The sequence below is a fragment of the Chaetodon auriga genome, chromosome 7, assembly GCF_051107435.1.
Source record: "Chaetodon auriga isolate fChaAug3 chromosome 7, fChaAug3.hap1, whole genome shotgun sequence".
NCBI classification, from domain to species: domain Eukaryota; kingdom Metazoa; phylum Chordata; class Actinopteri; order Chaetodontiformes; family Chaetodontidae; genus Chaetodon; species Chaetodon auriga.
Genome location: NC_135080.1, coordinates 11,900,260 through 11,913,982, shown reverse-complemented (window position 1 = coordinate 11,913,982; position 13,723 = coordinate 11,900,260). Strand labels below are relative to the sequence as shown.

Genomic DNA, 13,723 nt, shown 5'->3' with positions numbered 1-13,723 from the left:
CCAAGCTTAGTCACAAGGCCAGAGGGAAGCCCCTGTGGCTCAGTAATTAGGCCTGGGTGACGTTACCACAGCTCATTGAGGAGGTCAGGAAGGAGCCTGCATCCTGTGATGGCGAGAGAGATGGAATGGAGGATGTAGAGCAAAGAGAGCGTGTGGCCACCGGCAGAAATTCTTCATCATCCTGAATGTTGAACCTGCTGAACACTTGGATATCATGAGGTGGACCAGCACGAAAGCAGCCCACTGCACAGTGTTTACCCTTAGTGTTCCAAGGATCATCACGATATGGAGTGGAGTTTACTAGAGCAACATTTAGTTTGGCTGCCACCCGAGTCCACAGAGCTTCAGCTGGAGGAGGAGGCTCATCACATGGCAGCAAAGAGTCTACTTCTCTGCCTCCTGTAATGTTGGCAGCAGGACCAGGACAACGAGTGAGTTGAAGAGCTGCTCATCTTCTTATATCTGATGAACGACAGAGATTCCTCCCTCCAGTTCGGTGATCTTCTTGCCCAACCAGACATAGTTGTCGCATCATGCAGGAGAGGTAAGGGGTGGTATACTGGAGCCAGTTCACACACTGTGGAAGTTAACTGCTAGCTCAGTTTAGATATGGGATAAGTGATGACAACAGCCAGCCACACAGCATTGCATGGTGATGATGCCCATGCAGTAAAGGCACATTATTTCCCTCTGGAATGTACTGAAGTAAAAGTAGCATGCATTGAAAGTACTCCAATGAGGTAAAATTACGTCAAAATTGTTGTTAAAGTTAGCTACTTTCCACCACTGATATTATCACAGCCATATTGGATGTTCAATAGATTTTGTTCAAACCATCTATAATGGTGCCTCTCAACACAGTCAAACCAGCTGCAGGAACCAGTTAAGCTGCAGGTAAGCAAATATACACACCACCCACACTTATTCTGGATCTCTGCCATGGATATTTATTTACTCACCGGTATCAACAGAATACATTATGACAAGCAAAAACAAAATCCAGGCAGGCCAGCATCTGCATACCATGCTGTGCACAATACTGTTTCAGCAGAGAAAAGACAATTCTTAAAACCACACAGTCACAAAGCCCTCACAGGCTTGAACCGGAGAATATCATTGCTATAGTTCATAATGGAGATTCAGGTTCAAACAGAAACAAAAGGGACTGTAAAGGGACTTTCATGTGAACCAGTGCTATTTCACAACTTTTACAGAGCTGTTTCAGACATGGCAGATTGTCTGAGGAGCACTGTTATCTGTGGACAGCTCACAGTACAAATACCCTTGATGAGCGAGAAACTAATCTTCAGACAACCTGCAGTGTCAGCGTGTGAAATGCTTTCATGCTTTAGCTTCCAGATAGCTAAAACCTAATCTCTACAGCTTGTTTGGATTTTAGATGGGTTTGGGTTTCAGAACTCAGTATGTACAGTGAACACAGCAGGCACTCTCGTTACAGAAACAGGTGCTCCCTAATGGAAAAGTATTATCACCCATCACACACCCAATTGGAAGTCCAGCTGGGGACAAAATTCTGTTATATCCATCCCTGAGGTATTTGGGGGCTTTCCATTTAATATGCATCGTCTATTTTATTGATTTTGTTTTAAATGCATCACTTGTGACTTTTTCAGTCGATTCATTTGCAGCAATAATGTGCAAATATCTATCTTGTCAATGCCAACACACAATATTGGAGACCTGCACTGAACTTGAAGAAAGAAAGGCCACATTCACAGAAAAGAGCTTTAAGTTTACCTGATAAAAGAAGGAATTTCTGAAGGCGTTGTTGATGTAGTTGTTGTTTGGGAGACTAGCTGCTATCTGAAGGGAAATGACTGGAGTCTGTTGGAAGAGAGAAAAACAATCCCAGCTTTGTTTACAACATGTCTTCTGAAGCTCAGTGCACAGTAAAGATGAAAAAATAATATGTCAAGGCTAAAATGTATGTAGGAATTAAAATGACAAAGAATTATTCAAAAATAAATCAATAAATAGAGGTCAGGGTCTGAGTTCTCACACCCAATGCCAAGTCACCTTTGGTCTTTGAGCAGGATACAGAGATAGTTAGGAGGTTTCCTGTCTGGCTGCACAGAGGCTCACAAGAAATTAAAATTTTAAAGATAGCTCAGGGCCAGGCCACTCAAAGCCTCAGAATTAAAGAGGAAAAAACATTAAAACAGAATAAGCGACAAAGTTGAAAGTAAAGTAAGAAAAAAACTGTGGCACCAACCAGTTTGAGATAATTCAATGTGCGCATCAGGAACAGTCCGTGCTGATAGACCAGGAACTCTCTGGGGTTCAGGACAGACAGGTCCAGAGGGATCAGCTCTCCCTCACATTCCCACTGAGCGTCGAGGACATCTATGAAACTTTTGCCTCTGTCTGAACAAAACAAAAAAAGTTTGCAAAAGGTTGCCAAGACCCTCAGGCCATCACTTTCTCTACTGTCATAGCTGCATTGTCTTTTGGTGAAAATTGAAATTTGTGAGGGAGGTGTTTGCACCACCTTTCATAATAATCCATTCAAAAACTGTCAATACAGGTCACCTAAAACCAGAAATGTAAAAGTAAGGGGATCACCAAAGTCAGTAGGCTTCATCCTTGGAGGACCTTAATTGTCTGCACAAAATTATCCAACGTTTGTTGAGATATTTCCGTCTGGACCAGAGTGGTGGACCAACAGAACGACACTGTCATACCTAGAGTCACGCCACGAATGTGGCACATAAAAAGCACGATTTCTTGAAAGTTGCACCAGTATCTATTTTTTGCTACATCATTTTGCATTGCCTCAGTCAAACAGATATGATGAAAGTCGCTTAATCAAATCCCTGCGTCCCTGAAGCCAAACAAACGAACATATTCCTAAACACTTGAGGCTCAGAAAACATCTACCATCTGGGCCTCATCAAGGCTCTGGAGAGAGAAAAAATCAGAGCGGCTGAAAAAAGACTTTGCTTAAGTCTAAAGAATGCACAATACAGACAAGATTGTAATCTGCCCTTTTCATACAATTACACCAACACATATGGGACCCTTAGTCAGTATTCATAAATCTAAAAAATACTTTGAGAAATCAAGACTTTATTCAAGTTTTCTCCACCTCGGTTTGATTTGGGGAGAAAATGTCTCTAATGTGTGTTATGCTTGATTATCAATGAATACCCAGTGATTATGCTGTCTAGTGGTAATGTATGTACGTGTGCATGTACAGTATATATGTGAGTCTCTACATTCAGTGCCTGTGGGCCAGTTACTCAGTCAAAAAAAATGCAACCCCAACTGTATCCAACCTACCTTGAACAAGCCCTGTCCCACAGGCCCAGCTCTTCAGCTGGAGCTGCACCCCTTTCAACAGCTGGAACAGAGGAGAGAGCTCCAGAAGCTTGCTCCACTCCTCTTCTGAGGAACAAAAGCAACATGGATGGATGTGACACGCTGCAGGTAACACGTTCTAACTGTGTATCATTCGGCATCATGATGTTACCGGGAATTGTGGGGACAGACACATGTGTAGGCTGAGCAGAGTCTTTCACCGGCTGACTCTCTGTTGGGAAATCAAGATTAAAATCCTTGTTATCATTTAGGAATAGATCGACATTTCAGGAAATAATCTCATATTCTCAGTAGCTTTCTCAAATATGTGTGTTCAGCTACAGCCAGCAGCTGTGGGACTGTTCATTGTTCCAATGGTCCATTATTCCACAACTCCAACAGTCGAAAAAATCTTCAAACACACCCACGCAGCGTCCCTTTGATTGGTTAGTGTGCATTGCTTGTTTAGAGTTAGATGATTGGTTAGGCTTAGAAAAACACGTCAGGCTCAGAGCCAAAGTAAGGGCGGGTCTTCGCAGAATGCACGCGGAGAAAAAAAAAAAAAACAGCGCAAATGGGAATAATGAGCCATCGGAGCAGTGGCATGGCACCAGTGCCTCTCAGTGCTTAGCTAAGCACGATGACTAGAAAAAGGGGGAAACAGCTCGGCTGGCTCTGTCTGAAGGTAACATAAAATGCCTACCAGCACTTTCAAAGCATTACATTTCCTTGTCTGTACAAAAAGGGAAGAGTTAGAAAGGAGAAGCTCTAGTTTTATGTCACCACTCCCAAGTCATTAAAACTACAACTTTTCCTTTGTACACTTTGGATTTTGTACAGACAAACAAGACATAATGTGTTAATTAGTGGGCTTTAGAGATGCTGTTAGACTGATGTTTTTTTAACCTTTGGACAGAGCCAGGTTAACTGTATCCCCTTGTTTCCAGTCTTTATTTTTAGTCCAAGCTAAGCTAACTGGCTGTTGGATGTATGTGTAATGGACAGATATGAGAGTAGTATCTATCTTCTCATGTAACTCTCACATAAAAAACGGTACAGATACTTTCATTTAAATTCCCTCTATGTGTGTGTATGTACCTGTGAACATGTATGTGTCTTTTCCCAGAAGTCTATAACTAGAATCTGGTGGAGAAAGTGCGGTGGGTACATATAGTACAACTTGCTCACACACACTGAAGGAAAGCCCAGCATAGGACAACAGGGTGACAGCTGTCTTAAATTCAGTACTGCTGTAGAGTTTGTGCTTCGTCTCACCCTGGGAGTGAATGCCAGAGGACGCGGTGTGTCTTTGTGAGTTGTGTGTCGGTGCAGAGCTGGACTGCAGACCCGTGTCCTGGGATTGAGCCAAATTGACAGGCTCCCTCAAAGACTGGGTGGAGATTCCTTGAGAAACACAAACTGTCAGAGATCTTTTAAACACTGCGAGCCAGACATCAAGAAAAAGGGTGTGGAAAAAAGTGATCTCTTCAAGCAGCTGGGCGAATGTTTTTTGTAGGGTTAGTTCTCTACAGACCAAGAAACTTTACTTAGAGGTAATGCAGTTCATGTTAGAGGTTGAGTTTTGATAAATACAACAACTATTCATGCCTTAACACTGTAATGCTTTCCCTCATGGTTTCTGTATTTAGTGCTTATGTACAAGCTTTGTCTTCTCATAAACAACATTATTTTCAACACTTGTCAGAATCATAATAAGAACCGGATTCTTCACTGATCTCCCTCTACTCCATCTCTAATCTACAGATGCATTAAAGAAATAGAACCACATCCTAGTGCTATTGAATTGTCACTTCAGGTCACATCAACTTGGTGAATTTTTACCAGCACAGCCTTCTCACCACTTTTTTCTCACCATGCATTTTTAACAATGAACATGCTTCACACTGTTTCTACACACATATATAGACATGTTATCGCGTGGCTCGAGTGGCTTGAGAAGCACATACCTTTCACCACAGGCACAGAGGCTGTCCAGACTCTGGAGGCCATTTCCAACCCGTATGCTTGCTTTGTTGACAAACCTGAAACATGTCACACTTTAAGGATAAGCCTGGTAATATTCTATGTTTTTCTTATTGTCTACAAGACCGAGACAAACAATGAATTGATCTTACTGGCACGTAGTGTTTGTGTAGTAAAAGCCTGATGTCCCATAGTTAATTATTTTGTGCCAAAGAGCTCTGTTGTTGTTGCTGCTGCTGTTGTTGTTGTTGTTGTTGTTGTTGTTGTTGTTGTTGTTGTTGCTAACAGTGAATTCCACATACACAAATATATATTAATGCGTGCCTGAAAATGGTCCCTTTTGAGAAATTAGTCAGCCTTTTTTTTAATTAGAAATGTAGGTCTTTTGAAGAGACCATAGATGCTTGGTTGTGGTCTTTTCGTGGGATTTGTTGGCAAGAAGAAAAATGTATAATAAAACCACCTTACCCTTTAACCACAATGACACAATGTGTTGGGAATGTAGATGTAGATAATGGCTTCATATCTAGGAATTTGCAGGCTCACAGTGGGGGAGGCGTACAGCAATTTCCATGATTGTATATCAATCAAAAGAGATGCAGAAATTCAGTAGAAGTACCAAATCATGGCATTGTTCATTGAGGAATTGTGCTTTCTCTTGAGCAATTTTTCAAAACTTTTGCCTCCTATCATGTATTAGTACCCTATCTAGTACTAATTCAGTACCAGAGATATGCTGGTTGCAGGTGTTGGGGGAGATGCTGGCAGGCTGTTTGTCTTCCAGAAGCTGGTTCAGTCTCTCCAGCAGAGGCAAAGTAATCTGTTGGAGCAAACCCATGACCTTCACAGTCGGTCTATCCGCACTGCACTGGACCAGACCATATTCCTTGAACCAAAAGTTCCCACACAGTACTGCCTAGATAACCAAGGAGAGAGAGGTTACCTCAGAATGACACTGGAAGATAATAAAGTAAACACCTCTCAGCTTCTTGATAACTCTGTAATTATACAATTAAGTATCATTTGCTTTGATCGTTAATCTCAGGTTCAAACCAACTTTGAGTCTTAATGATGAAAAAGACAAATAAACTACTCCACTTCCCTGCAACACATCATTTGGTTTGTTTACAGTCAGTGCTATTTATGTTGGTCGTGTGTGTGTGTGTGTGTGTGTGTGTGTGTGTGTGTGTGTGTGTGTGTGTGTGTGTGTGTGTGTGTGTGTTTTGACCTGAGCGGTGTCTGCGCGAAGCTGAGAAAGGTGTCTGACAAAGTGCAGTGCATTAAGAGCAGCTTCCAACTCTGTCTGTCTGGAGCAGCACTGCTCCCACAACTCCCTGTGTCTCAGCTCTCTGTCCTGGAGGAGGAACAAACACAGGCTTGTGCAAGAAGTGGCATAAAGTCTTATTTACATTTAGACGGCAGAGCTCAAAGTTCAATCATTAGACTTTCCAAAACTCCCTACAGCATCATGAATCATTTGGCACTGGTGGCCTGAGAGAGATGAGAACATCTTACATACAGGGCCAAAAAATAGACCATTATTCTGACCATAGCTTGGAGGGACGTAGCCCAGTCTCCTTCCTGTGATGTCCATTTTTCTTGGTCTTGCTGCCACTGCTCCATACATACATCCACCTTATCAAGGCCTGACACAAGCTCTGAGTACCAAGCACACTGCTGATCCCATTCCTCCCCATCACCTATACACACAGACAGAGATGCACAAAGACGGGCTGCTAACACCAATAAAATATTCAACATTCAAGTAATCCTGAATGCCGTACAACTAAAGAGCGTGATGTGAGAAGCGTCTCTGTTTTGGAAAGCGATGAATGCAACCGCACTGCATGAGCCGTAAGCGTAATATCCTTTGTGCTCTTCATCTGACTGCTTGCCAGACAATTTACCTAGCGTGAGGATGTGTAATACATGTGGAGGCAAGATCAGAGCCAAGTGGGAGTGCTGAGCCGCTCTCCTCTGGGCCTCAGTCTGTGCTGAATCCTGCAGCTCCAAGGCTGTTTCCCTCAGCTGCCTCCCTGACCACTGGACCTGCAGCAGAGTGCACACTTAGGCTTGGAACATGAAAAGCGGAGGCACATATTTGCATACTGGCACACAAAAAAAAAGACATCCAGACACAGACTCAGTTTAAAGACTGACTTTGCAGAAAAGCTTCTCTTCAGCTTTCAGCTTCGCCAGAATTGCTTCCCAATGCTGTTTGCCCAAGCATTCATACATCCCCTCACTCATTTACGCATGTTCAAAAGGCTCAACCCCGTTGAATTTCTCCAAACCAAAACAACAAACTCCCCCTGCTGACCTGAGAAAAGTTTGCTTCTGCGACTCTGAAGTGGCACTGGAACAGAGCAGAGTCCAGATCAGAGAGAATATCCTCCTCCCGCTGCCTCTGCTGCTGCCAGTGAGTGTTTCGCACACACACTTCTCTCTGCAGTGCCTCCACCTGGCATACAATAGCAGCAACAAAGGGAAGTCTATCAGATATACTAAACTCCTCGTCGGATACAAAATGAAAAGACTAGAGGTTAAACACATAAAGACTTGAATCACTTTTATTACATTCAGAAAAATTCCCTCCTGCTTAATCCATTTGACTGTAGAATCACTTTTTTCATCTTGGTCATAGTAAAGGTTTGTTGTATTTTTTTCCATTACTTCCCCACCTGCACACTATCAGTTTGATCCGCCACTGTTAGCCAATAGGAAGCTGTTACAGGTACAATGTTTTTTCTGGACGCATCCAGCCTGGCTCCTGCCACTGGGGCCAACACCCCTGTCACTGGATCAATAGTCTGAGATCCATAACGGATGGCCACTAAGCCTGTGAGGTGTAACAGCACAGACACAGAAGCGGGTCAGCTTGTTTTATTCTGTGTTGTTTAATAGAATTAAATGTATATTAGGTCAGGTGAGCTTTTTTTTTCACTGCACCTTTTCCATCTGGGTCCTCCATGGTCCCTGCCAACGGTACTATAATCCCAGAGACAGGGTCAGTCTGACACCCCAGCACAGGTACGCTGAGACCAGATCCCATGGGGTCAGGGTACTCCATCCCCAGCAGTGCCGGAAGACACATATCTGAACCTGGGAGAGGCAGCTCTCCTGGTTTGAACAGCACAGAAGTCAGAGAGTAAGACAGGACTCCTGCACGTTTTTATGTCCAACACTTTTCTTGCAAGTTGGAGGTGCAGGATTATGTTGACAAGACTCTTCCGACCAGTATAGAAAAGACAGTTTTCACATAAATTTGACTCTACTTTAGAGACAGTTTAAGATACTGCTGTTCCCTTTGGCTAAGATCAAACAACCTCTCAACTAAAGCAAATGCAAAAATAACCACAGACAGAGTGAGGTACATGAAACAGGATTGTGGCTGCACGGTGCATCTGGTAAAGCGTATTAAGCACCTATAAGAAGCAAAACTACGAAGCAGACCATACAAGCACAGCAGATGAAATCAGCCAGAGTTGCACTGTGAGCAAAATGCAGACAACATGATAAGCCAATCACATGGCAACGGCCTCGAGCAGAGTCTTCAATACTGACATAATTTGATTATTGATGAGTCAGAAGATCAAACAGCTAAAAAAAGAAGAGCATGCGGTCCAATTAACTGTCATATTTACAGAATTGAATTCCAGTGAGACTTATATTACACTTGCCACTTTTATGAGACAAAGCAAATCTCTCCAACTGCATTGTGGGTAATCTGCTTCACTGTATGTTACAGCAGTGTGATGACTGTGAGGGTTTTAATCTTTTTGAGCTCATAGCATCTATGTTAGTGTTGTGTTCTCCGTGTCATAGAATATGGATATGGATTACATGTCATTTGCTGTGGTGCACATTCCATAATAATGTGGTTATGTGAGAGAAACAGGTCATCCTCCTTAGGCTCATGAAACCTTTCCAAAGGTCGTTTTATACTCAGAGGAATGCACAAGTAACTTTATGCCTAAAAGTCTTTTGTTTATCTTCAGGCTTTTAAGGCCAACAGGCATTTTCCTTTGTGCAATATCATATCTAAAATATTAAATGTTCTTATTTTCCAAAGCAACAACAGGCTTCAGCATCTAAATTTCAACGCATATCACAATAAAAGGTGTAACAAAGAAACAGATTAGTAAATACAAAGTGAAAGGCCTACGCTGTATATTTTTCTACTCAGCAATGAACAGATTTGTGGCAGCGAAGACAAGCAGAGATTACACGGTGAAAAGGTAGAGGGAGAAAAAAATAGTGCGATTTTCTCCTTTTAGGGTAATATTTTATCAAACACGAGCAAAAGTTTCACCAAAAGCAGAGGACAGATAGCTCATAGGTGCAGAAAAATGAGAGAGGCTCACACACAGTAACAAAGTGAGGAGAGGGAGAGGACCATATCAGCACAGGGGGCAGAAGGAGAAGGAATTTAAAAAGTTTGTGATATATTGCCCACAACAGATTTCTCAAATCTCCTCACCCAGAGTCCCTCCATCCTGCTGGAGACCCACAGCCCAGTCCAGCAGGATCTCCAACCTGGTCTGCAACTGCAGCTGGCAGTGCAGGCTCCTTCCCCGAGCCTGCTGGAGCTCCTTTGCTGCAGAGAGGAGATGATCTTGCCGACCACTCCCTCTCTCACTGCCCTGATGGTGCTGCAAAGTTTGGACTGACCCCCACTCCTCAGCTAGTGGTTTCAGTAGCTCCAATACTTTGAACATTGCGGCCAGAACCTACTTGAGAAAAGTTTCATATTGACTTTCTTTTGTCAAACATCTGCTGAATGAATCTGTTATCTTTGTCATAACATGTACCTCCTTCACAGAGCTACAAGAACTTTCAGTAAGAGGAGTGTTGGCATATTTCATAGCTACTAAAACAGCTACTAAATGTACCGTGTGGGAAGAGTAATTGATTTATCTTCCTTAAATTCAATAGTAGATTATCTTTGCATATGTCTGACAGCACCTTGCAGTCTAGGAGTGCCTGGTATCCTCCTGTATTAGGCAGCAGTTGCCCGGCCCTTACGCCGGCCCCCCCGACTTTTACCATCCGCCCACTCAGAGGTTCAATGATGGACTCGGCCAGCAGAACTCCACCTACTGGCAGCACAGTTCCTACACAAACATGTAGAAAGAGGTTAACTCTGTGGAGATACAGTAACCTCGACACCGGTTGTACTGAACACTCTCCAGCAGTTATCACCTTTTACTGGATCTAGACTGACCCCAACAGTGAGCACGACATTGCCTGTCCTGGAGTCCAGCATGGGATAGCCCATCTGTATGGGCTGTGGCAGGCGGGTGAGGGGACAGACATGCACCCCTCCCAGTGGGTAGACAAGTCCTGTCTGGGGGTGGATCGTTATAGCCAGGATAGGCACTGGGACCCCCGTGTCTGGGTCTGCCATGGGAGCACCGAGCTGTAGTCTCTGTCCCGGTCTGAGGCCTCTGAGCCGAGTGCCGGGCAGAGGCTGGTCTGAGTGGTGGGAGGTTGGGTAAGGAATGAAAGGAAGGAGGGGACTGTCCCACTTCCTGTTGTCTCCTGAGGGTAAGAATGACACAGGTTAGGCTTTTAAAAACATTTAAAATCTTTCAAAATAATAAATATGTCATCCGAGTAATGCTGAAATGCAAACAATTAATTTTTTCTTAAGATAAAAGCTGTACCTACTGCTAAAAATTTTGCTGCCATCAAACTCAATTTCAGCAGCATTAGAAACAGTTACATGTGATGTTATATCATGCGTATTTGCTGTACATCGTCAGTATTTCAACCACCCCACAAGCACCCCTCATGTTACCTGCACATGAGTCAGTCGTGAACACTAAAGTAGAGCTTGCAGGATCATAAGCCACGTTGCCAGCTATGGGCATGACTCTGCCAGTCTGTGGGTGGAGGAAGAAATCAGGTGGCACTGGCATGGTGTGGCCGCTGCTCAGCAACATATGGCTGTGAGCATTTGGCCTTATGAGGCCTGTGACTGAATCACAATGAAGTGTCCGACAGACACGCAGGGACCCATCAGGACCTGGAGTGAGGCACAAGGAGAAATGCTGAGAGCAATCATCAAACTGTAAATGATTGTGATGAGGATTTAAGCTGTTTTGAATTAGAGTACAGTCACATGCTGGGTGGACAGCTTTTCATGCTGATTTCTTCTTAGATGGGTTGTAAAAACGGGAGTCAAGTAGAAAATTCAGGTTTTTTGTGGTTTAGGTGCACTTCTAACCCTCCCACCTGTCTGATGGCTTTGTTCAAAATGCCTGTATTCCATTTTGTGAGATAATTTTTATGAAAAAATGATGTTTTTACTGTAACAATACTGAGAGAAAACCTGAAAATACAAAAGTGAGTATCACGTGTAATTCAGACATCTTGCCTGACCTCTACAATGAAACCTTAATGTCATTTTTGAGACATTTTCAATTATTATGATATCGAGTAACTTGCAGATATCATACGACTCAGACTGTAATGTCTTCACAGGACTTAATGAATGGACCTGTATGGACATGAAAGGTGTCTGTATGTGTATGTGTATGTGTGTGTGTGTGTGTGTGTGTGTGTGTGTGTGTGTGTGTGTGTGTGTGTGTGTGTGTGTGTGTGTGTGTGTGCGCGTTTCATTTTGGCCATCTTGTTGTTGCAGTGCATGTTTTTACCAATAGATGGTGCTGTTTGTCTAAAATTCAAGCACAGAGTTTTTGGAATATTTAAGTAATCTAGCTCAGGATTGTGGGACTCACCGAAGATGTGGTCCTTGGTGAGCACAGTTCCAGTGTCAGGGCAGAGCAGCTTTGCCCCTGTACCCTCACCCATCAACCCCCAGGCCCCCTGACGCTGGCACTCTGCTGACACCAGCTCTCCCATCTCATCCACCAGGGATGTTAGTCTCTGGATCAAGCTGAAGATGGGAGACAACAGATTGAAGCTGTAAGGGGGTTTCCTCCGTTCGACTTGTCGTTTGTGGCCCTTTGCAAAGGACAAATGGCAGTTTTACATTTGCTGGTGTAGTTCGCAGGATGACTGGTTGTTGCTGTAAACCTTGGACAGTAGTCTGGTGCACTCTCTGAGCTGAGCTGTGAACATGCTGTGAACCCTCTGCTGGGCCTGCTGCTCTCGCCTCAGAACCTTAAGAAACCAGCAAAACTGTTACACCTAATCACTAGTTGTTATCTCTTGAAACTCTAGCACACATGAATACACAGTCTCATTCTCTTTACCTTTCATTGTCCTTTAGATTGATTAGTTTTCAGTAGGAAGACAGGAATTAACCTAAATTTTCTAATGGGATAGGAGGAGAATGTAATGTAATGTAAACCTGCAGCTGACTGTCAAGCAGAGTCCTCAGCTGTGATGCCACAGTCTTTCGTCGCACGACCTCCTTCTCCACCTCTCTCCTCATCCTCTCATAACCCTCCCCCATCCTCTCCTCAGTGATCCGGCGTGGGTGGAGTAGCTGCAGTTTGTCAAGCACTCCCTGGTGTAGCTCCTTTACCTGGAAACACACAGACACGTGTATGGAAACAAAACAGCATCTTCATAACTGCCACCCCAACGCAGATAGCACACAGCCAACACTGGTGGGACATGCACATTTGCGGGATAACACAAGGGTGCAAGATGTGTCGTCTCCCCTTACGTCTTTATCACCTCAGCTGTCCTGATTGCTGCAATGCCAACATCTGTCTCTCTACGCTGCAGCCAGCAATTTCATGGTACAAACGGGAAGGTTGTGTGACACTCATTCTGTTTCAATAGAGCTGAACTTCATGCACGAAGAAGGGACCGGAGCAGGTGAAAAAGAGAGGGAGGTAAAGATGGGAGTGAGCGATTGGATTGAGCCAGTGATTGTGAGAAATGGGGGTATGGGAGGCTGACTGCAAGGCTACAATATCCAGTCCTGGAAAGTAAAGCACTAACCCTGCCCTCCTCACCTGTTTTTGGACAAACTGAAGCAACCACGCTTGCTTAAATGTAGTATTTACCTACAGACGATGGCATGCTGAGATGATAAAAATAACCAAGAAACACTAAATAAGATAATAAATGCAAGCCATCTTCATCTGAACATGCATATGAACAGGTCTTTTGTCTCTTTTTTTTTTCATTTTGCTTTTGTTTTCTTACTACTTTTTGCTGCAGTGTCACTGCTCTCTGGCCATAATTCAATCCTGTTGCCACAAGTCAGCATTTTCCTGTTTCGCTAATTACACCCACCTATGACTTGCCGGTGGCTAATGTTTTACACCACAAATCATCCAAAGCACTGTAAAACCTAATCCAAGCCAATGGATATGGATACAGATGAAATAGAATATTGCATGACCCAATTTATTGTCGTGTTAAAATATTTAAAAAACTGCATACTGCCTCAAGTTTGGAAATGTGCTTATTCACGTTCATGCTGAGAGTTAGAGAAGAT

General features: G+C 43.5%; 1 protein-coding gene across 1 annotated transcript in view; it reads right to left on the bottom strand.

Moving 5' to 3' along the window:
• LOC143323418 (uncharacterized) overlaps window positions 1–13,723 on the bottom strand; it is a 28,388-nt gene that overhangs the window by 8,491 nt on the left and 6,174 nt on the right. The window contains exons 12-31 of the mRNA XM_076735254.1: window positions 12,620–12,796; window positions 12,299–12,429; window positions 12,045–12,202; window positions 11,102–11,329; window positions 10,504–10,842; window positions 10,267–10,415; window positions 9,782–10,031; window positions 8,251–8,421; window positions 7,983–8,140; window positions 7,622–7,762; window positions 7,209–7,350; window positions 6,866–7,001; window positions 6,530–6,650; window positions 6,028–6,217; window positions 5,286–5,360; window positions 4,594–4,722; window positions 3,491–3,550; window positions 3,297–3,405; window positions 2,234–2,381; window positions 1,759–1,845 (exon numbers count right to left, since the gene is read on the bottom strand). Of these exons, the coding sequence (XP_076591369.1) occupies window positions 1,759–1,845; window positions 2,234–2,381; window positions 3,297–3,405; window positions 3,491–3,550; window positions 4,594–4,722; window positions 5,286–5,360; window positions 6,028–6,217; window positions 6,530–6,650; window positions 6,866–7,001; window positions 7,209–7,350; window positions 7,622–7,762; window positions 7,983–8,140; window positions 8,251–8,421; window positions 9,782–10,031; window positions 10,267–10,415; window positions 10,504–10,842; window positions 11,102–11,329; window positions 12,045–12,202; window positions 12,299–12,429; window positions 12,620–12,796 (3,099 nt within the window). The remainder of the gene's footprint in view (window positions 1–1,758; window positions 1,846–2,233; window positions 2,382–3,296; window positions 3,406–3,490; window positions 3,551–4,593; window positions 4,723–5,285; window positions 5,361–6,027; window positions 6,218–6,529; window positions 6,651–6,865; window positions 7,002–7,208; window positions 7,351–7,621; window positions 7,763–7,982; window positions 8,141–8,250; window positions 8,422–9,781; window positions 10,032–10,266; window positions 10,416–10,503; window positions 10,843–11,101; window positions 11,330–12,044; window positions 12,203–12,298; window positions 12,430–12,619; window positions 12,797–13,723) is intronic.